Source organism: Cydia pomonella, chromosome 28 (genome assembly GCF_033807575.1).
Source record: "Cydia pomonella isolate Wapato2018A chromosome 28, ilCydPomo1, whole genome shotgun sequence".
Lineage (NCBI taxonomy): Eukaryota > Metazoa > Arthropoda > Insecta > Lepidoptera > Tortricidae > Cydia > Cydia pomonella.
The window spans coordinates 5269745-5294245 of NC_084730.1; the positions used below are offsets into that span (position 1 = coordinate 5269745).

At 37.8% G+C, this 24501-nt stretch overlaps 2 protein-coding genes across 3 annotated transcripts in view; both read right to left on the minus strand.

Moving 5' to 3' along the window:
* The window catches only part of LOC133532999 (uncharacterized), a 29808-nt gene extending 10622 nt beyond the window's left edge, over positions 1-19186 (minus strand). Inside the window, exons 1-6 of one of the 2 annotated variants that reach the window (XM_061871906.1) lie at positions 18385-19186; positions 18248-18277; positions 16782-16898; positions 13476-13685; positions 7940-8071; positions 3360-3647 (exon numbers count right to left, since the gene is read on the minus strand). In XM_061871906.1, the coding sequence (XP_061727890.1) occupies positions 3360-3647; positions 7940-8071; positions 13476-13685; positions 16782-16898; positions 18248-18251 (751 nt within the window). In that variant the 5' untranslated portion in view covers positions 18252-18277; positions 18385-19186. Of the gene's footprint in view, positions 1-3359; positions 3648-7939; positions 8072-13475; positions 13686-16781; positions 16899-18247 lie in introns of both variants that reach the window. The other variant, XM_061871905.1, reaches the window with a different exon arrangement.
* A 2124-nt stretch (positions 19187-21310) lies between these two features.
* Positions 21311-22988, minus strand: LOC133532886 (uncharacterized). Its single transcript, XM_061871745.1, has 2 exons — positions 21501-22988; positions 21311-21346 (listed from the first exon to the last, which is right to left on the minus strand). Exons 1-2 carry the CDS (start codon positions 22986-22988, stop codon positions 21311-21313), a joined length of 1524 nt encoding a protein of 507 aa, XP_061727729.1.
* Between the last annotated feature and the right edge of the window lie 1513 nt (positions 22989-24501).

Sequence of the window (24501 nt, forward strand, 5' to 3'; positions counted from 1 at the left end):
ACTGCGTGCGAGTGTAAATTGAAATATGACATTCGTAAACGTTTCGAAACCTAAACTCAATAGTTAAATTAGTCACTCGAGAGTTGTCGAGTGAAATGTTGCGTTTGGAGTTTCGCCCTCAGGTGGCAATTCCATTTTTTACATTTTCTAACATTTATGAAATATTGACTATTATATTCTCTAGTTTTGTTCTGAAATTTAGCTTAAAGGGTTCTAAAGTACAGTAAAATCAAGAATCTGAGACTATTCGTTAGGACTGACAAAACCTATGCTGGCGCCATCTGTAAAATATTTCGACTGCTCAACCCCATTTAATGCGCAGTAAGAAAAAGTTCAGACGTACGAGGCCACGGCATGTTGTCGCATTTGCTGCTATCAGAGAGGAGTGCTGCTGTATCTCGGTTTTAACAAATTTTTAGACCAAGAAAACGTAATTTATAAGTATTTGGTCTAAAATATAACATCTGTTTATGCCATTGTACTAAGGGCGATAATATTAAGTTTAAGCAGAGCATAAGTTTTTGATATTTTTAAATATTAAACTTTGTACAGGCAAAAATAGTTTTCTGTGTAGATTACTGCAAGAAAATATCAGAAGCATTCTACACGAATTCAAGTATCTTGTGTTTAGCTTTGAAATAGCAAGCACTTTCTTAAATACTTCACATATTTGGTTCTTCACTCAATAACTTTTACAATTTTCATGCCACTCTGAAGAAAATGGTATCAAATGAAAGCTAATAATGTAACTTACCGTAAAACATATTTTTATTTTCTTATTAGACCCTGTTAGACAAAAATCACTGGAAATAAATATAGTAACCTTTATATTTCTCTGCTGAAGAAATCGCGAAGTTAGTTAGAAACATGAAGCGGGGCAAATCGCCAGGCCATGATGACCTTAGCCTTGAGCACATACTTTTTGCAGGTGACGTTATCTATGGGAAACTTTGTACTCTATTCAATTTATGTTTGCGGTACTCTTATCTTCCTGCAGACATGATACGTACCATTGTCGTCCCGATTGTCAAGAACCGAACAGGAGATTTATCATCATCGGCTAACTACCGACCAATCTCCCTTGGAACGGTGGTGGGCAAGATATTTGAACGTTTGCTGCAGCCAAGCCTACTTAAGACTCTCAGAATAGACGACGCGCAATTTGGTTTCCGTCCCGGTCTCTGTACCGATTCCGCGATCGTAAGTCTGAAACATGCTGTGGACCATTACGTAAGTAACAATACATCGGTCTACGCATGCTTTCTCGACCTTAGCCGTGCATTTGACCTTGTGAATTATGAAATTCTGTGGGGTAAAATGCGCGGCTCGGGAGTACCTGAGGACTTGGTACGCGTTTTCGAGTACTGGTACGGAAACCAATCCAACTGTGTGAAATGGGGCGACACGACATCTAATAGCTATAGATTAGAATGCGGGGTACGCCAGGGTGGACTTACTTCTCCGGACCTCTTTAACCTTTACGTCAATGACTTGATGGGGAGGCTGAGGGGCACTGGAGTCGGTTGTCACGTGGGTGACGTCTGTATTAACAGTCTCAGCTACGCTGACGATATGGTGCTTCTCAGCCCCTCCATCAAGGGTCTGAGAAAGCTGGTTTCAGTCTGTGAAAATTATGTAAATTCTCATGGGCTGATTTACAATGTGGCTAAGACAGAGCTGATGATTTTTAAGGCTGGAAGGGGTCCGGATAACATACCGGAAGTCAAATTAAATGGAGAGAAGCTGCGTATTGTGCAGCGGTTCAAATATCTTGGCCATATACTGACGGACGACATGAGGGACGACAGTGACATAGAACGAGAAAGAAGAGCTCTGGCTGTTCGTGGCAACATGATAGCCCGCAGGTTTGCCGGGTGTAGCAGGGGAGTCAAATATACATTATTTAATGCATATTGTCTCTCTTTCTACACCTGTCAACTGTGGGTCAGGTACAGCAGGAAATCGTACGGCACCATCCGTGTGCAGTATAATAATATATTCCGGACTCTGATGGGGCTGCCGCGTTCCTGCAGTGCCTCCACCATGTTCGCGGAAGCCAGAATCCCTGACTTCTTCGCAGTGGTACGCGCGCGCATTGCTTCTTTCTGGGAGGGGATGCGCCGCTCGCATAATACCATCCTCATGTCGGTGTACCGCAATATTAATTGTAATATGTTTAGGCACTGGCTCTCAGTGCATGAAAACGAGAACAAAAAATAGTATTCATTATTTTACTTGTTTTACTTTTATTTTAGTTTTAAGCAATTCTTTTTAGTGTGATATGGGTGTACTAATGTACGTGATGCCTGAAAATAAAACTTTATTATTTATTTTATATTCTAAATAGGGTTGTTTCCAATTTTTTGAAACGCTTGTATTAGGTTCTATATCAACTAAAAGTTGCCCTAAAATTCAACTTTTATACTAAAAACAGCTTTAAATTAAATATGTTAAATTAACAAAATATATTTTGACAGATGCTTTCGCGCCCAAAACGCTCTTTGAAAATTGTGTGACGTCACAATTTACGGTTTGACACATAACTACATACACACGTAGAAGATGCGAACTGTCAACTGACATTTGTCATTTGTTGTTTATCGCCTAACTGTCAACAGTGTCAATCCGAGAGTTGTGACGTCATCGGAATCTTCAAAGACGTTTCGAGTTTGGTCACGTGACGTGTGCCAAAAGATATTTTAAATTCAATTTACAAAAATATGGTCATTTCGGGTCCCCTAAAAGTAGTTTCGCATGTTCTTATAATCCAAAAAAAAAATTGGGATACAATTCTGTCCTAAGATTTGTAAATGGAAACAATAACCCTATTCCTTGTCTTTTAAAAAACTGCCATCCTCTGACCTTCTGTCACATGTCGATTGGTACCTATTTCATCGATATTATTACTTTCTAGAAATTATTATATGAAATGATGACACATTCCTTCAGCAAACCCGTTTACTTTTCTTACAGTCACATTTGACAGACGTGTTTGATAGGAATGAGTTTGGTACGTGGTGAGAGCTCGTGAGTCCATAAAAATCTCACACCGGTCGACCTACTCCCAAATTAAGAAAAAACTTTTTTTTTTTCTTTGTATGGTCTTGAGAGCAGTGTTGCCCAAGAAAAAACTTGTGCTTGGGGTATTAGGCGACGATACGCAGCAGACTTGTATAGATAAATAATACAAAAAGCGGCAACAAATTGAAAAATAGTTTTTTTTTTTTCACTGTCATTTTTTGGGGACTTTTTACAACTTATATTACCGTATGGCTAACTGCTCGAAAAGAACCCTGTATGTCTGTAGATAAATCGACATTAATAGGTTTAAATTTTAACAAAAAAACGTAAACTCGTACCTGCATTCTCTTCTTTTTGAGGATAGTCATCCATTGAAGTATCTTCTGCTTCCTCATTAGTATTAAGAATTTCTCGATGTAGTAATATGATAGTTTCAGATCTAGCAAGCTCACCATACCCCTCTATATAGAAAGTACCATTAGGGTGTGTATATTTGAACTCAAAATCCTGAGCACAAAACAGTTTTTTCCTGTGGTAGGTCTTATTTAACTGTAATGATAGAATACTTGTGAACGATTTGCTGTCCAATATTTGGTTCTCTAAATATTTTGGTTTAGAGTTTGGCTCTGTAAAGAAAATTTTTTTTAGAAAAATGTAACTGCTAATTTACGAGACCCTATTATTGGTATTCTTCAAAAATAAAATGACTAGAAAACCAATATTTTTGCGGCTCTCATCATGTTGGAACCTTCTACATGCTTCTAAAAATATTTATGGTTTATGGTTTAAGAATCTATTTCTCCAAGAGAATATTACAATTCACTTACAGAAATACAAACAATCATAATATACATTATTTACATAGTGCACGAATAGCATAAAATATATTATAAAAGCCAAGTACAAGTACAGTACAGTGAGATTGTCATCGCGCGAGCGCGGGCGGACCGGGTTGTCGCGCAGACCAGCGTAACGTGACCGAGACATTAATAAAGAGAGCGCGCCAGAGATACGCGTTAATACTGGTTGGTCTGAGCGGTCAACACGTCCGCCGAGCTCGCCCAGCAGTTGGCAATAACAGTCCTACAACATGGATGGGGCTATATTACGTGTTTACTTTCGATTGCTTTGGCGTCATACGCGCCGATAGCAATTCAATCAATGTTGCTTGTTAAAAATATATTCATTTATTTTTACGTATAATAAATATTTTATTTTATTTTATATTATTTATTTATTTATTTATTTTATTTACATGGAGAACCAACAGCTATATCTATGCTAATAACAACATAAATAGTGACACAGAGCCAATTATAGGATCTCACATATAGCAACATCTTAATATTTAACATTAAGTTAAATAACACGCACTATTTTACATAGGCACATGCAATAATATGTTAACAACGTTATGTACAGGGATGTTCACTGTATTTAAAATAAGTTACACCATGCTTATATTAATTATTAGATTATTACTAATTTACATACATGTATATTATTTCCTTTTTGCCATCAACCTCGAGGGCATGCCGAAGGGGCAGTATTGTTAATTATTTGTATGTATATATTAAGTAATTAATATTCATTGACTCCCTTTTTAAATTTCATAATTGATATACGTACTTTATTTTGGTCATTATTTTAATGAAAGTCATACCTATATATAAACACATTTTAAATTTTTTACCTTATAAATAACATGATTACTTGAAAGATATATGCGACCTATTTAATACTGATTATGTATTTGTTCTGCTTTAAACATGTTTTTTTATTTTATAATAAGTGACATTTATCCAAAAAATGCTGTACCTACTAGTATTAGTTGATTGATGAACATTGACTTTTATAAATAAATTTCTTGTATCTTGTATAGTCTGTTTTATAATAAATTTAATAAAAAATTAATACTATTAATAGGTCATAGGAAATAGTACTTACACTTGTTTCTTGTATAGCAAATGTATGGCGTAGTACTTTATAATTAGTTAAAAAAACAGACTATAGTAAAAAGTACCTAAATCGTTAACTTAATAATTATGTTGTTAACAGGAAAAACGCCCATTTTCCGTAACTGTTTCAATCCACATAAATATTTGTACTTAAATTGTGCAAACGGTACAATTATAGTTTAGTTTAGTTTAGTTTAGTTTATTTATCTCTCAATACAATGTTCAAAGTTAATGTAAAAGGATACATAAGCAATTACTTATCGTATAGTGATCGTCGGATACATGTGAAATTTAATATTATTACAATACAATATAATGTTATAGAGGTAGAGGTAGTTATATACAATGGTATATAAATCTATCATATAATATTTGCCATATCAAAATGTCAAAAATAATCAATAGGAATAAAGAAAAAAACTGAAATTGTACCATGATACTACAGAGTACCTATCAATGAATAAGTTACATATGATATTCAAACAATGTCAAGTAGAAAATAAAAAAGAATGTCAACTGAAAACAAAAACTTTAAAATGAATAAGAATAACAAATTATATATAATATTATAACTGTACTGTTTAAAAATCACACGAGCCCGCCGTTTAAAAGCCGCTTCCATATTCATATTCATATACAGAATGATTCAGTAGACGTGAGCAGGATCAAGCCTGCGTATTCAGTTAGTTATAAGCAACTGTTTCCTACCAGTATTTAAGATTAGCGTTAATAATTTTTTACAGTTAAAAAAATACTATACTATATACTATACTTCACTGGCTCAGTGACCCAAACAGGATCTTGGCCTCTGACACAAGAGAGCGCCACTCTGCCCTATCCTGCGCCACTTCACGCCAGTTGGGTATTCCGAGGGCGAACAGGTCTTTTAGGACTTCGTCGCTCCAGCGGTATCTGGGACGCCCAGACGGACGTTTTCCACCCGGGTGCCCCACATACGCTCTTCTCACGGCACGATCCTCTCCCATCCTCTCTAGGTGACCGAGCCAGCGGAGTCGTGTGGCCTTGATTTCGCCAATTATATTGGGCATCGCAACCAGCTCCTCTAGCTCCCTATTCTTTCTACGCCTCCAAGTTCCATCTTCATCTCTGACAGGTCCCAGAATCTTCCGCCAGATTTTCCTCTCCGCCACTAAGAGCTTGCTCTCTTCTTTCTGAGTCAGAGTCCAAGCTTCACACCCATACATCAAAATTGGCCTAATTACAGTCTTGTAGACACGAATCTTGGTTGGTCTACTGATCAGCTTTGACACCAAAACTCGATGGAGCGCTGCCGAGCATCTTAAAGCATTTTGGATTCGTAGATCTATCTCTTCCTCCCTTCGGTTGGTATCAGTTACTGTGCAACCAAGATACCTAAAATGATCCACACCTTTGTAGGTGGTTGCTCCCACTACTAGGTCTTCTCTATCAGCTCTGGTGTTCTTGTACCTTTTCATTTGGATATATTCTGTTTTCTGGTGGTTGATTCTGAGACCTATCTTCTCCCCTTCCTGCTCCACAATTCTAGCCATGGCCTCCAGGTCCCTTTTGTTTTGCGCCAATAGCCCCAGGTCATCAGCATACCCAATGATCTTATGCCTGCCGTTCAACTCTATACCCCCATCATACATAAGTAATTTTCGGACGACGTATTCGAGTGCCAAGTTGAATAGCATTGGCGAAAGGGCGTCTCCCTGTTTCAGGCCTGTGACAACTTCAAATTCAGCCGTCAGTTCTCCGCAAGCTCTTACCCTCATCTTGCTGACTTTGGTAGCGACAATAATCATTTTCACCAATTTTTCTGGCACTTTGAAGTATCGCAAAATCTTATACAGTGTCTCTCTGTCAACACTGTCGTATGCTTTGGCAAAGTCAACAAATAACATGTGGATGTTTTGTGCGAACTCCCATTTCTTTTCCATCAGCTGTTTCAACAGGAATATCTGATCCACAGTACTGCGGTTCTGGCGGAAGCCACACTGGTAGTCACCGAGTATGTTTTCGGCATAAGGCTGAAGTCGACCCAATAAGACATACGAGAGCACTTTATATGTCGTTGGCAGCAGTGCGATGCCCCTGTAGTTGTTACACTTTTTCCTGGAACCTTTCTTGTGGATGGGGCATATCACTCCAGTGTTCCACTCTTCGGGTTGTCGCTCCTCTTTCCAGATCTTCATAATTATCTCATAAGTTAAGTTAAAAAAATATATATTTATTTTAACTACGATATTTATGGTCATCCTCTTTGTTTCAAATGACAAATTGAATGTCATCGGAGTCTGGTTACTTTTGAAAAATCGTATCTCACTCAAGTGTGACAATTTATTTTCTTCATAATCAAACTGCTGTCATAACGGTTAAAGTGGTTTTATCTTTGTTAATTAAGTGTTGTAGGGTGTCCATGATTGTAGATAATCAGATTTGTCCTTAAAAAAGTTAGATAACAGAAAAAAGCGTGATTGTTTTACTTAAATATGACGGTGAACGATTCATTAACGTTTACTGATTGTGTATGCTTGGTCCTGCTCACGTCTCATGAATCATCCTGTATTACGCTCTCATTTTAAAACATACTTGAATGAATGAATTTATTTCATAAACATCAATGAATGAATGAATTTATTTCATAAACATCAAATTACATAGATTTCCTTAGATTAGAAACTCTGCTTCCTAAATAGGTATAACCTGTACTTTAGGGTAAACAGCGCTCCTCGCCCCTCAACTTAAATTGGTTCCATGAGACTTGGCATTAAAATTAACATTACATAGTTATATCCATGTTTGATACTAGTTATCGTTGCTAAAAATTGTAATTTTTTTTTGTATAGCTCGTGTCAGCCGCGATGACTCTGCAGATTCTGCCCCCCACCCCCCTAGGCCTCCGGCGATATCAAACCCCCCCCCCCCCCGTCTCACTGGCTGACTATGCCCTTGTCTACTACACAAAGTTGTCTTACCTAGAATGTACCAAGTCAGTTTCCGTCCATCAACAGGCTTGGTCCCATTGCAGATGAACGTGGTAGTCATCTTGTCATCCACTTCAAAGATGTAGGGGTTGGTGTTCGGCATGACGGTAACGATGGGAGTTTCTATGGGTTAAACATTTAAAATAATATATTATACGACAATATTACACACATAAACAAACATGTTATAGTATTTTATGCAACAGTTGTATAAGAAGGGTCAAAAAAGGCGAGTGGCGTGGGTTACAATGTGAGCCGGAGCCGAAGGCGTAGGCGAACATTGTAAAGGAATACGCCACGAGCATTTTTTGACCTAATTATACAACGTTGCATACAATATTTTTCCTACGAGTCAACAAAAATAAATCTTAATTTAGGTAAACAAATTACAGCAAAAGTATATAGCCAAGACGCGCGAGCATACCTTGTTACGCGCCCGGCCCGCCCAGGGCCGCGGCCGGCCGGTCAACGACACCTCGTAACTCATGAGGCCCTGGTACTTGCTAAATTAAATTTTTGGACAGTTTTTTCTCAATTTTGGCCACCGTAGCCTACAGAGACTAACAAGCAACGCTAAGCGGTCTTCGTACTCTATGGGTGTTGCTATATTACGGGTGTCACATGCGTGTTTCTGACTTATGAAGTAATTATTTACTATGCAACCAAATGAATATTTTGTAAGTTGGCAGCAATGCACTTAGTTTAAAACTGTATTCGTTTTGGTTTTGTTAGGTTGGTAGCCATTAATCGCAGTAACGTTATAGCGATTAAAAGCACAAGAGCTTTTATGAGGAATAGACAATATAGACTTTTCTTGAAATCTTTTATGTATGTTCTTATATTCGTATTAATGAATGCATAAATGACAGATAACAGTAGAGGAGTAGGAAAAAAGTGTTAAAACACAACGTAGGCGGAGCGCCACGCCACTATAAAGGCTGCTACTGGGGGCCTAGTCAACATGACAATCGTTTGCAGAAAATGAAACAAAACGCCAATATAAGCGTAAATAATGTATAGAAATGATAGCGGTGCATTTCGTTTTCTGCAAACGATGGTAATTTTAGCTAGGCCCCCTGTATCTATGTAATGCCATGTAATGCTGTAATGTAAAATATTTTTTACCAGTAAAGAAACTGAACTTGCACTGCAGCAAAATGTTACAAGTATGTAAATCAAAAGTCAGTTTCCATCAACAAAGTAATTGGGGCCAATTTTTTTCGTATAATTTTTTTTACACTCTAAAAACATTTCGCGTATAGATTTACTTTCCTATTCTGTATATTATATTCCTATGATATCTGGGAGACAGAGCTTTGCTTGGAAAACATATAAGAATCCAAAAATGCGCGTTTTCCCAGAGATAAGACCTAGCTAGATCGTGTGTGTGGCCTGTAACACAAGCTAAAAATTAAACGGTAGACTGTACTTCTCAAACTGACGTTCAGGGACAGGGAAAAACTATGAAGATTTTAGACTTCCTATTTTTCATACAAATTAAATATTATCTTCAATGTACGCTGACATCTGTGTAATTGTCACGCTATAAACTTTTCCTACTCCTCTACTGTTATCTGTCATTTATGCATTCATTAACACGAATATAAGAACATACATAAAAGATTTCAAGAAAAGTCTATATTGTCTATTCCTCATAAAAGCTCTTGTGCTTTTATAAGCTATAATGTTACTGCGATTAATGGCTACCAACCTAACAAAACCAAAACGAATACAGTTTTAAACTAAGTGCATTCATGCCAACTTACAAAATATTCATTTGGTTGCATAGTAAAAATAATTACTTCATAAGTCAGAAACACGCATGTGACACCCGTAATATAGCAACACCCATAGACTACGAAGACCGCTTAGCGTTGCTTGTTAGTCTCCGTAGGCTACGGTGGCCAAAATTGAGAAAAAACTGTCCAAAAAATTAATTTAGCAAGTAGCAAGTACCAGGGCCTCATGAGTTACGAGGAGGTGTCGCCGGCCGCGGCCCGGGGCGGGCCGGGCGCGTCACAAGGTATGCTCGCGCGTCTTGGCTATATATTTTTGCTGTAATTTGTTTACCTAAATTAAGATTTATTTTTGTTGACTCGTAGGGGATTATTCGACGCTCATGCCATTATTGTTTCTTCCTAGTCGCGATTCTGCACAACATGGATTCCACACATTTGTTTTTGATCACATTCCTTATTCTTCGCAGTCAGTAGTTTTATACAATCCGGTTTCTTCCTAGTCGAGATTCTGCACAATATGGATTCCACACATTTGCTTTTGATCACATTCCTTATTCTTCGCAGTCAGTAGTTTTATACAATCCGGTTTCTTCCTAGTCGCGATTCTGCATAATATGGATTGCACACAGTTGCTTTTGATCACATTCCTTATTCTTCGCAGTCAGTAGTTTTATACAATCCCGTTTCTTCCTAGTCGAGATTCTGCACAATATGGATTCCACACATTTGCTTTTGATCACATTCCTTATTCTTCGCAGTCAGTAGTTTTATACAATCCGGTTTCTTCCTAGTCGCGATTCTGCATAATATGGATTGCACACAGTTGCTTTTGATCACATTCATTATTCTTTAATATGGTACGCATTTTTTTTATTACCATTTTTTCTGGGTAACTGAATAATTATAATTAAGATTACGTTTGCTTTTGAGGAGTAAAGGTACAATTAATGAGTAATGAAAATGTATCACCATTCTCGTCATTACAGTCATTTACCACATTCACTCTAGCAAAACGGTAATGAATATTAAAGAATGGTTATTAAATATTTCATTACAATTATTAAATATTAATATATGTTTTTTCCGTGTGATTAAATTAACCATGGGTTATTATCATAAAATCTTACCAATTCTTCTACACTTGGCACCCTTTGCCTCATTTACAGATATCAACATGCCTAAACAAAAGAAAACTCAAGAGGAAAACTACAGTACAGTCAGCGTCAGAGATATGTGCCCCCCCCCCTACATAGATTGGTTGTATGCAGGGGGGGGGGGGGTCACATATCTCTAACGCTGACTGTACAATGTACCTACATGGGAAATAAATTGATAGCTTTTTAACTGATTTTCGTCGAGCTACATCAAACTACTGCCTGCGAAGAATAATGAATGTGATCAAAAGCAACTGTGTGCAATCCATATTGTGCAGAATCTCGACTAGGAAGAAACCGGATTGTATAAAACTACTGACTGCGAAGAATAAGGAATGTGATCAAAAGCAAATGTGTGGAATCCATATTGTGCAGAATCGCGACTAGGAAGAAACCGGATTGTATAAAACTACTGACTGCGAAGAATAAGGAATGTGATCAAAAGCAAATGTGTGGAATCCATATTGTGCAGAATCTCGACTAGGAAGAAACCGGATTGTATAAAACTACTGACTGCGAAGAATAAGGAATGTGATGAAAAGCAAATGTGTGGAATCCATATTGTGCAGAATCGCGACTAGGAAGAAACCGGATTGTATAAAACTAATGACTGCGAAGAATAAAGAATGTGATCAAAAACAAATGTGTGGAATCCATGTTGTGCAGAATCGCGACTAGGAAGAAACAATAATGGCATGAGCGTCGAATAATCCCTCGTAGGAACCTACGCCTTCGGCTCCGGCTCACATTGTAACTCACGCCACTCGCCTTTTTTGACCCTTCTTATACAACTGTTGCATAAAATACTATAATAAAATTCGCAATACCTACATTGCGTTTTACAATAAACTTTAAAGTATGCTAAAAATCAAAATACAAGTTATTTTTAAAAGTCGCTGGACAAATGTTGGTCAGTTTGAGGAGTACAGCCTACGTTTAATTTTTGCTCGTGTTACAGGCCATTTATAATATTGTATTTTTAATAGTATATGTGACATTATCTATGAAAAGGAACCTTATTGTCGATGGCGCTTACGCCGCACTACGTAGCGCGGCGTTGTTTATAATATGGTAAAATCGTTGATAATGGCGTAAGCGCAACCGACAATAAGGTTTTTTTTTTTTTTTTTTTTTTTTTCACGCAGGGGTAAATGCATTTACGCATCTCACCCCCTGGCTGGGGAGGCCAACTTGGGGGGTGGTATGTGGGACTCGCTCCTCCCGGTACTCCCTCTGTTAAACAGAGGGAGGGGAAGAGAATACCCACTAACATCCCCTGCGGCGTTGCCCGCTCTACCGTTATTGGGGGACGCCACGGGGTCGCGAGACCATTCTACCGTGCCGTCCCCCCGGCGACAATAAGGTCCCTTTTCATAGATAATGTCACATATTACGTATTTTTGCGATTAATAGTCTCCATATTTAGCTCCTTGCACTACCTGTTGACTTTTGTATGTACCTGGTTCTATTTTCCTTTAAAATTCTTTATATGTATGTAAATTGTATAATTATTGGTTTTGGGATTTCATTTATTCTTTAAGATATCAAAACGTATGGTACCTATAACCCAACCCTGTAAGTCAACGGAAAATTACATAGAGTCAGACCAATACAAGTCTGCAACAATTTTGATAGCACACGCAGTGCAAGTGTTATTTTGATAGCACACGCAGTGCAAGTGTTATTTTGATAGCACACGCAGTGCAAGTGTTATTTTGATAGCACACGCAGTGCAAGTGTTATTTTGATAGCACACGCAGTGCAAGTGTTATTTTGATAGCACACGCAGTGCAAGCGTTATTTTGATACCACACGCAGTGCAAGTGTTATTTTGATACCACACGCAGTGCAAGTGTTATTTTGATACCACACGCAGTGCAAGTGTTATTTTGATACCACACGCAGTGCAAGTGTTATTTTAAATGTCAAATTTCTATGAAATTCTGACGTATAAATACACCTACTTTTTTGTTTAACTTCTCTGTTCTGCTACCCAAAGGTTGTGTGGAAGAGATCGCTCTAAAGCGATAAGAACGCCTGTTGTCTGCCTCTTCATTTAATCAATTGTTTCTTTTCTTTTTAGGGTTCCGTAGCGAAAGGGTCAAACGGGACCCTATTTTGAGACTCCGCTGTCCGTCCTTCCGTCAGTCCGTCTGTCACCAGGCAGTATCTCATGAACCGTGATAGTTAGCCAGTTGAAATTTCTACACATCATGTATTTCTGTTGCCGCTATAATAACAAATACTAAAAACAGAATAAAATAAATATTTCTTTCCTATCTCGAGGTTCTCATCCAATCACCGAAGTTAAGCAACGTCGGGCGGGGTCAGTACTTGAATGGGTGACCGTTTTTATAATGGTACGGAACCCTTCTTGTCCGACTTTTTATTTCTTGTATCTTTTTACTGAGGTGTGCCAATAAAGAGTACTCTAGTTATCTATCTAAATAAAACTAGCCCTGCGTGTGCTATAAAGATCGTTGCAGACTTGTCTTGGTCTGACCTTACATGTTTTCTAATATATTCCACCCAGAATGAGGAGCGAAACTTTTTCCAAATAAGTATAACGAAAAATCGACAAAAAACACCCCATATGTAAGTGTTGTACCTACCGAGTGTAGAGACTAGACTTACCAAGAGGTGGGGTGTATGGTTTAAATTTAAACGGAATCAACACGAGTTCACTTTCTTGTCTCGTTGAATTTTCCCATGCGGGCCAGGTATCTTTTGTGCAGTATACCCTCGTACCATGGTCCCGTTGCTGTAGGGTCATATTGAGGTTAAGCCTTAGTATACCAATTGCACGCATATGTTGATATTTTCGCAATAATATGTGTGTTGACCCTGAAATGCAAGTCAAAATCACATTTCAAGCACTTGGTTTTTTACCCATTAAAACAAGTGATGTGATTGTACATTATGAGGGTTTCAAGGCACAAAAAAAAAAACAGCCAAGAGCATGTCAGGTCATGCTCAGTGTAGGGTTTCAATGCAATTCAATTCAAATCGTTTAATTCAGGTAAAACAACAACAACAATAATAATAATGTGACACGAGCAATAAGGGCAACATCCGCTCGGTGTACCCCTTATACTTCATTAAAGTGTCAAAAGGGCGTTTACGTGTCGGCTTCGGCTCCGCGCACGCTTCCCAAAGGTCCGCAACACCATTGTTCCGTAATGGGAAAGACATACAAATAATAATAAACATAAAATACTAATTAAATTAAAAGAAACAGTCGTGTATATATGCATGTATATCACTTATTGCACATAAACAGTTTACACAAAACAGACAAAACAAAACAATAAAAAACAAAAATGTTATGTACAAAGGCGAACTTATCTCTAAAAGGGATCTCTTCCGAGGAAGTCATAATAATAATAATAATAATCTAACCGCAGGGCAGCTTGTGGCGAGCTGTTGGGGAGTAACGACCCCACGGACCCGAGTACTCCCAAGAGTCGGTCAGGGTCTCCGTCTCCGGCGTGTCTTCGTCGGTCGGAGTGGACCCCAAGGGGACCCGCAGGACTCTCAGCTTTGGCTTGCCTTCATTAGCCGTCCAGAGAGGAGTCGTTAGAGCTAAATGCTCCAGGGGTGGAAGTGAAAACTTGCATAAGACGCGAGTTGGCACAGTGGCTGTTATCAGCCACTGGGTAGAAAGCGGCGTACACCTCTCGACACCCCTGAGCCGCTCACACCGGTGTTGCTCCTGGTCGTCTTCACGACGGCATTTTCAGGGGCCCATCTAGTGGGCGGCGAGTCACCGCCTGCCTCGATAACTAGTGAAAACATTGTTATAGCAGGTGTCCGGACGTCTTTGCCATAACACAGTCTCATTGTCCTCCCAAACTTCAATCCATAGACCGTTATACTGTCCACTTTACTACAATAGTCCCAATGCCTGTTGCGACCGGTTCATTGGTGTCTATTGTTGCGCCCGTGAACGGGTTCCAGCAGGCGTTCTACATGACATTAAAGCTCTCCAAGAGGCCTCTACGTGTTGGATCTATATGCAAGCCTATCAAAAGACCGGGATTTATAGGCCCGTGAAATCCAAGGAGATACAATAATAAATAATAATCTAAACATCTTTACTTCACCTCTAGTGCATGTGGGACTGACAAGAAAAGGTACCCAACTGTCCGGTTCCGATTTGATTTATATTTATATATATTATAGAGTGGTCTAAAATAACGGACATGTATTTTTTTTTTAGCTGCCCAAACTCAACCTATTGGGAGAAATTGTCCTCCAAAGTATTAAAAAGTTACTAAATCTTCTAACTCAGTGATGCTCAAGCAACTTGCTAGTTAATGGCTTGTTTGAGTATATGTTTGAGAACAGGAAAAAATAATGTACACGTGTTTTGTTATATCTGCTTAAACTCAAGTTTTCCTAAAAAAAACACCCGTCTTTATGTGTAGCTTTAGCGATAAGATATTACAAAACTTCGAATGTCGATTTTTTTAGGAAAAAATGAGTTTTAGCCGATATAACAAAACACGTGCTCATTATTTTTTTGCTCCTTACAAACATATACTCAAACCAGCCATTAACTAGCAAGTTGCTTGAGCATCACTTTCTATAGGAGTTAAAGAAGAATTAGTAACTTTTTAGTACTTTGGAGGACAATTTCTCCCAATAGGTTGAGTTTGGGCAGCTAAAAAAAATACGTGTCCGTTATTTCAGACTACTCTATAACATATATAAATATAAATTAAATCGGAACCGGACAGTTCGGTACCTTTCCTTGTGAGTAAATTTATGTGAGAATGTCCCTACAATACTTATTTATTTATTTATATCATATAAAATTTAAATTATAAGTTACAAATTAAAATTTACATGGAATCTTATTGAGTGCCAGATTATAGGACAGTTAACTCGGTCAAGTCTAGATATCTATGGTCGGGTCCTAACAGCAGCGTCTTTTCATAGTTAGTTACACGTCTGTCACATTAGGCTTTACATAGCAAGTATGTTTTTGGTAAAAATTTCATTTTTGGTACAAGCTTTTATTGCTGACTGTACTTTTCTCCACAGGCAACTAATACTCATCGAGACAATTCTAAAAACTCAAAACACAATTAGGTTGCGTTGTTTTATCATAGAGTTCCTATGGCCACCTCCTGTCTCCATTATTAGATCAGCTCGATAATACCATAATATTGCATTGGCATCCAACGTACATATGTATGAAAATATTCAGCTTCATCGGAAACCGGGAAGTGGCTCAAATTTAACTTGCAAGATTTGACCCGTACATACATACATAGGTACATTACAAGTTAATAGTACATTGCAATTTAATATAAAGCTTGTAAAACGCAAAAGGATTATAAGTTCGCAGCGCTTTGTACGTCTTTTACTAAGAAGGGAATACTTTTTTCTGCCCTCCGGGCGGAAAGCGTCAACTTTGCTCCCGCTGCACTAAACGAAGTTGCCGCTTTCCACCTCCGTCGTATGCCCACCACGGGAGGAATCTTATTAGGACATTCCATCCCGCGTGTTTGCCACCCTCGCCTTCGTTTGTTTGCTAGCGTTTTGTTTTGATTTGATTTTTCTAAAACCTACTGTTTAAGAATGACAAAGCAGTCAACTCAAATTACAACGTGCTCCATTTAACTTTAAGTGTTAATTTCTTTATTTTATTATAGGACAATATTACATAAATTGACTTAGTCCCACGGTAAGCTCAATAAGGCTTGTGTTGTGGGTACTTAGACAACGATATATATAATATATAAATACTTTAATACATAGAAAACACCCATGACCCAAGAACATATATCCATGCACATCACACGAATAAATGCCCTTACCGGGATTTGAACCCGGGACCATCGGCTTCATAGGCAGGGTCACTACCCACTAGGCCAGACAGGCCGCCTAAATTAATTATACGAGTACAGGAACTAAAGTAGCCACTACCATTACCTTTGATCTGGTACCAAGATAGAATATCACCAAAGTTTCCATTTGCTATGCAAGTAAAGCCGATTGTGTCCCGTTTAAAATAATTTGGTCGCAGCCTGATTTCTTGAGTTTTCATCGCTACAAGACATTAATAAAAAAAAACCTTTTAAATATAAAGTAAGTTTTTAATTTAGCCACTTAGATTTAAGCAATTAAATATTAGTGTAATAGGTACATATGTCGCCGCCGCATGTTGAATTAAATTTGACAAGCGGCGACTATAGTACATAATACGGTTATGTTATTAAGATGTCCCGGGATGGGTGCGGGAATTTACAATTGCCAAAACATAGTTAAAAACTGTAAAAACAGCACCTATTATAAGATTTTTAAGATCGTTTGGAACATCTATTTTAAGCTAGGAACTTGAACCTTCATCTAATAAGAAATTTTCATAAAATACGAGACAAGTTAAGAGTTTTTGAAAATTCATCCCCTAATAGGGTTAATAAGGGGTTGAAAGTTTGTTACGGGAACGATTTGAGTAGGGACTTAAAATTAGTAGGAAGAGAAAATATTAGAAAATACGAAAAATAACCGTAGAAATACATTTTACTAAAATACTAAATTCAAAGGAAATTCAAGTGCGACGGAGACATTGAAGTGCGACAATATGAGCGCACATGGTCTATTTGGACATAGACTGATCACTTGCACACCCAGTAATCCGGCACTATTTAGTGCCGGATTACTGGGTGTGTCGTACCAACGAAGGGACGGATTATCGAGATTACATTGTACGTACTTTTGAATTACTAATCATGTAAAATTGAATTAATAAATTGTAAGTCTGCCTAATGATGCCTACCATGTCTTATTCTGTTACTTTCTTAAGTTTTTTGAGCACAGATATAAGGGATTTAAAGTACACGACATGAGAAGTGGTAAGAATCAATGTGCATCTTAAAAATAGTAGGCATTGGATTAACGATTAACGGACTTCTGCACATTAACGGAAGTTAACGTGTCCGTTAACATTTTTAAGTTAACTTAAAAGTTAATCCGTTAATTAAAATGTTAACTTCGTTAATTAACGATTAACGGATTAACGAGTTAATGCCCAGCTATGCATCTTACAGAACATTCTCATAAAATCCGGAAATAGTTCTAGTGAAATTAATTAATAATATCTGGGTATAAAAACCTAGTAGGTTTTCCCAGAGAAAACCCCCATATAGCTAATTTCATCGAAATCGTTAAAGCCGTTTCCGAGATACCCGATAGATATATACTAGAATTGTTCGTTTAAAGATGTAAGATATATATCTGGGTAAAATATTAATTTTAAACTTAACTTGGGCGAAGTTGGGAGCAAATAGTAAAGTTAGGATTCCCTATAGTATAGGATATGTAGTTTAACCATTAGATATAGTTTTATGGCAAGCGTTTGAATTCTAAATATCGTTAAAATAAAATAACATACTTACTCATTACATCACAGCGGAATGATAATAACACTTGTAACAAACACAATGAAAATTTAAACATTATTTTTAACATATACATTTATGATGAAAAACAGTGGGAAGGTACTATTTAACAACCAATAAATACATTCAATAACCTTTTGATCCTAAATAATGGTAAATCAATTATAATGTTACTTTATTAAAATAAATGAAACTGAAACTGATTAGCAGAAGAGTAAGTCATCATTACTCATTATATAGGTACCAAATTATTGACTAAATTAACGGTGCATTGTAAACTGAACAAGTATGTCTACTCCTATTGATTGCCAGGAAAATAATGTAAATGATGACAATAAAATATAAGGAATATGGCATGGGAAGGAAAATCATCAGTTTGGTTTCATTGCGCCTAAATATATTGCATTGCGCATAACAACTCGCCCAGCGGATAAGCATTGCTATCCAGAGGGGCAATGCAGCCAGCCATCCGGGCACCCTACCAAGCAGTCTCGACTTGAGACATTTTTTTTATTCATAAGTTTCTAATTAAAGTGTTTAAAACAACTTAGTCCCAAAATGCCTAAATATCAAAATGTTTCCTTCTTAAAATGACCGAATGTCATAATGACTTTTATTCATATTGTCAAAGTCTCAAAATGCCTAAATGTCAAAAAGTATGTTTCATCAAATATCGAACTTCCGATGGGACTTTGACGTTTGCCATTTTACCGCGAAAAATATGTGATCAACTTTTCTGAACAATTCGGGATACTCCACCGAACACTGTCTATACCGTACCGTAATAAGATTCATATACTAGCCGTGTCTTATACAACCTCGACATTGGCAGAATCATCAACACCTTGATGGAGCCATAACACGAAAAATTGATTGAACTTCCGATGGACTTCTTTTTTAAATATATTCAGTTTAATTAGTAGTTGACTAATTAGATGGGATTATAGGTAAAAATCGGTTAATTAAGTTAAATAATATCAGGAATTAGACTAAAACCTTGAAAAGCCAAACTGTATATTCGGTACTCTGGTCTCGAAAGGGAAAGCTCAAAATTAAACAACTCGTTTAATTATAAACAGTAGTTTGTTTATTTGGCTGTACTTAAACTCCACACAAATCACACAAAATACAAAACAAAATAATTACCTTATTAAATCCACGGTAGACAAGCGTTCGTTAGTTGTAAAAACAAAAAGTGCCATCTACCGAGAAATTGAGTAAGCTGTTTATACATACCGCCTACCAAGGACAACATGTCCTTCATCATGACCGCCCACCTTTGAGTAACAATGAGAACAAATTTGAACTGAATACAAAACAAATTTAAGGGGGTGCGGTTTTCCTAAATACAATTAAATTAAAACATAACATATAATCTTAATCTTCTCAATACAACATAAAACTCTTTAAATATAATCAAGCACATACTTAGTAATAAAACAATTGTTTATTCAGTCACTGGCAATATAATGACCTTTGAAGTCGGCCGTTTCATTAATGTATTTTTACATTTTATAGTTACAACTCTGGTTATTGAATCTGTGCCGGGGTGTTTTTGTATAATTCTACCAAAAAGCCACTTAGAAGGGGGAAGATCGTCTTCTTTCACCAAAACGACATTTCCAATTGCAGGTTCGGGAACCTGATGTGACCACTTATAACGATGTAAATAATGGGTCAAATATTCGTTGGACCACCGGCGCCAAAAGTTTTGCAACATATGCTGCGTCAATTGCCATCGCTTTAAACTGACAGTGTTTGAACCTTCAAAATTCCTTTCCGGTACTGTAACTAAAGGCTCTCCTATTAAAAAGTGACCAGGTGTCAAAGGAATAGGCTCATTTGGGTCGCTATTCATAACTGAAATAGGACGTGAATTTAAGCACGCTTCAATTTGGCTAAGCAGCGTTGACATTTCTTCGTATGTGAGTGTCGAATCACCAATAACTCTTTTAATATGGTATTTAGTGGACTTAATTCCAGCTTCCCATAATCCGCCAAAGTTTGGACTTTTAGGCGGTATAAAATGCCACGTAGTACCGTCTGAAGCTAAACTTTCTGCTATTTCCTGAATCATAGTCGATTTCTCAGCATTAAATAATTCTTTTAATTCTTTCGCGGCTCCGACAAAATTTGTCCCGTTGTCACTATGAATTTCTAAACACCTACCGCGTCTGGATATAAAACGTTTGAAAGCTTCCAGAAATCCACGCGATGTCAACTCACTTACGACTTCCAGATGTATAGCCTTCGTGACCATACATATAAATAAACAGATGTATCCTTTATACGAACGATGCCCTCGGCCTTTTGATGTCCTCAGATTGATGGGTCCTGCGTAATCAACACCACTGCGAATAAATGCCCTGTCTGGAGTGACTCTTGCTGTAGGTAAGTTTCCCATCATCTGTGTTTGCATTTTGGCTTTATAACGAATGCAACGAACACATTTACGAATGTGTTGTTTCACCAAATCTTTTACCCTTATTATCCAATAAGCTGACCTCAAATAGTTCAACATGATTCTTTGCTCTCCATGAAGGGTGCGTACATGTGCGTCCGCAACAATCAATTTTGTCAGATGTGAATCGTATGGTAAGATCATCGGATGCTTTGTTTCTTCGGAATCTAACGTATTCTCTAATCGACCACCAACTCGTAAAACACCGTTTTCGAGAAAGGGTGACAAAGAACGAATTTTGGAAGTCTTCGAAGATATATAACCATTTTTATTGATCTCTGCTATATCATTTTTAAATTCTTCGTTTTGACACAATTTCACACAGTTTGTGAAAGCTTCGTCTAATTCCCATTTTTGGAGATGTTTAGTGTGTTCTCGGTTTCCGCATAAATTGCGCTTAATAATAAAACGTCTACAATATGCGACAATACGAATAAGCTTATTCAACGATGAATATTTAGCCCAAATAGGTTCTTCTACAACTCCTAAATGAACCTTCGCAGATTTTTCCAGATTCGTTTCGTTATTTTTGGGTTTCGAATAATTGATGACCTCATTGCATAAAAACTTAGGACCGAATTTCCACAAGTTATGCTCATTTAGCTCTGCTGGTCGGATCCCACGAGACGCGCAATCTGCGGGATTGTTTTTTGTTGAAACATGCGACCATTGAGATGAGTCCATAGTAGTAAGTATTTCCGAGACTCTATTGGCTACAAAAGTTTTCCAATTACTTGGATGTTTGTTCAGCCAAGCAAGAACTACCGTAGAATCTGTCCACGCTCTTACATTATATTTGGGTATGTTCATAACCATAGCAACTTCCTTCAGCAGTTTAGCTACGAGTACTGCGCCGCAGAGTTCCAGTCTTGGTATACTGACCTGTTTGACAGGAGATACTCTGGTTTTAGCCGCTATCAAAGCAACCTGAATTTCACCTGAAGCTTTTACTACCCGAAGATATACAACAGCTGCGTATGCAGCAGCAGCGGCATCACTAAAGCCATGTAACTCCACTAATGTGTCATTAACATTCATGTTAAGCCATCTTGGGATCCGGAAGTCTTCAAGGTAAGTTAATTGTTCACGGTAGGTTATCCAATCTTTTAATATATCAGTTGGTGGTTCCTCGTCCCATCCGATTCCTGCTATCCACAATCGCTGTATAAAAATCTTTGCTACTATGACACATGGAGCTAACCATCCTAACGGGTCAAATAGACGAGAAACATCGGATATGATTTTTCTTTTTGTTGCAGGTGGCGAAAGCGGCGGCAGATTAACTGAATACTGAAATACATCTTCATTTCTATTCCAGGTAAGTCCTAAAATTTTTGTTACATTGTCTGTTTTTAATTCCAGGTTGTTCTTTTCTTCTTCGTTTGCAATATGTTCGTACTCTCTTTTATTTATCAGATCTAACAATTCCAGTTTATTACTAGCCCACTTCTGTAACAAAAATCCTCCTTCGTTCAATAGTCCTTTCATTTCCTTATATAGATGTAACCCTTCTTCTATTGTTTCACTACCAGTCATCAAATCATCCATGTAAAACTCTTTGTGAACTCTAGGTGCAGCCATGGGATATTTGTCCATATGATCATAAGCTACTTGATTCAATGCTTTCACCGCTAAATATGGAGCTGAGGCGGTGCCAAATGTTACTGTCAGTAACTTGTAATCTTTGATCTTGTTTCTAGAGTCATCTCGCCACACTATGCGTTGGAAGTCGGCATCTTCTTCATCCACCCGCACCATGCGGTACATTTTGACAATGTCCGCAACTAAACACACGGGATACTGTCTCCAACACATAACTAGGTGACGCAAATCTGGCTGCAAGGTAGGCCCTATCATAAGTAAGTCGTTCAGCGAAATCCCTTTGTCGTCTTTGCAGGATGCGTCAAATACAACTCTAACCTTAGTTGTGGTTCGATTTTCACGAATGACAGCATGATGAGGCAAGTATATAGCATCTTTCAGTTTGTGGTCAGGTTCAGTCACAGGTATCATGTGGCCTAGTTGCTCATATTCCTTGATTACTTCCGTATATCTTGTTTTAAGTGTTTTATCTTTTTCAAATTTCCTCTCCAAACTGTGTAGTCTTTTAACTGCAATCTCCCTTGAATTGCCCTTGCAGGTATGATCGTCGCGAAACGGCAATTTCACGACATACCTGCCGTCTTCGTCTCTCACTGTAGTAGATGCAAAGAAATCTTCGCACCTTTGTTCTTCTGGTGTAAACAGTTTCGAGTGAACTTTCGGTTCTGCCTCCATTTCCCAGAATTTTTTCAACATATCATCCTCATTCACCTGTGTATGTAAAACTGTCACATTTTCAGTTCCACTCGTTGAACCGTCTGTGCCAGATAAAATCCACCCGAGAGTAGTGCACTGTAATAGAGGAGACCCTTTTGGACCTTTGAGTATTCCATCTGCAATTATCTTGCAGTAGACTTCGCCTCCCAACAGTACATCGATTTTACTGGGTATATTATAAGTCGGATCGGCCAACGTAAGCTGTTTCCGTTTCAACCATTCTGGAAATGTTACTTGTTTACCGGGAAGGTAATTGGTGATTTTGTTTAAAACATATGTCTTTACTACAATATTAAATGTTGGGTCAGCTAGCGATTGAATTTTTAAGTCTACTGTGTATTTAGGCACAGCAGAAGTCGGTTCGCCACCTAACCCCGTAATCGAACTTTTGATGGGAACTTTCTTTAACCCTAAGGCTTGCACCACAGCTTCAGTGACAAATGAAGACTGTGCACCTTGGTCTATGAATGCACGAATCACCTGATACTCGCCTGTTCTGGACTCAGCCTTTACAAGGGCTGTGGCTAATAATACTTCATCTTTCACTATCTCTGTCGCAAAACAGTTGACTATCGGTGTGCTCTCATTTTGTGTGTTCTCTGTCGCGATATGTGTGGCTTCTTTCGAGACATCTTCCACTGCCTGAACTACTTTCTTTGGATTGACAGTTGAAGATGAGAAATCCTTTTGGTGAAGTAGAGAATGATGCTTCCTTCCACAAACTCTACAACTAGTGGCCTTTTGACAAAACCTCACAGCATGGTTACTACCTAAACAGTTATAGCACAGTCGATTATTGGTTACAAATTCATGCCTTTTGTCAAAATCTTCGTTTGCAAATTTTTTACAAAAACATAGTTTGTGTGCTTCAGAACAAAATTCACAAGCTAAAGCCGATGCGTTGGCAACGTGAAGTGCATTTGGCTTGTTTGAATTACTATTGCCAGGTTTTACGTAAGCATTGGGAGTCTTATTAACGTTTCTCGGCTCGATGAATTCTAAGGCCCTGTATCGGCTCGTCAAAAAATCTTTGAATTGCTCAAAGGTAGGCAGAGCATCCGAAGCTGAGTTGGTTGCTACATTAAGCTCCCATTGCTTGCGTGATTCTTGATCTAATTTTAGCGTCAACAAATGTATCACTATGATGTCCCATGTGGATACATCAATGCCTAAGTTAGACAGTGCACTTAAACAGTCTGTTGACGTGTCTAAAAGATCCTTTAAAAAGGCAGGAGATTCAGAAGTTGCGTTTCTTTGACTTAGTAGACGTTTCAAAATGCAGTGCGAGAGATATTTTTTATTATCATACCGCTGCTCTAATTGACTCCAACACCGAGCATAATTTGAATCAGAAACCGGAATATTGCGTAGCAACTGTTCTGCCTCTCCCGTGAGATAACTCTTTAGGTATTGTAATTTTTGTACGCTATCTAATGCAGTATTGTTATGAATCATAGACACAAATAAATCT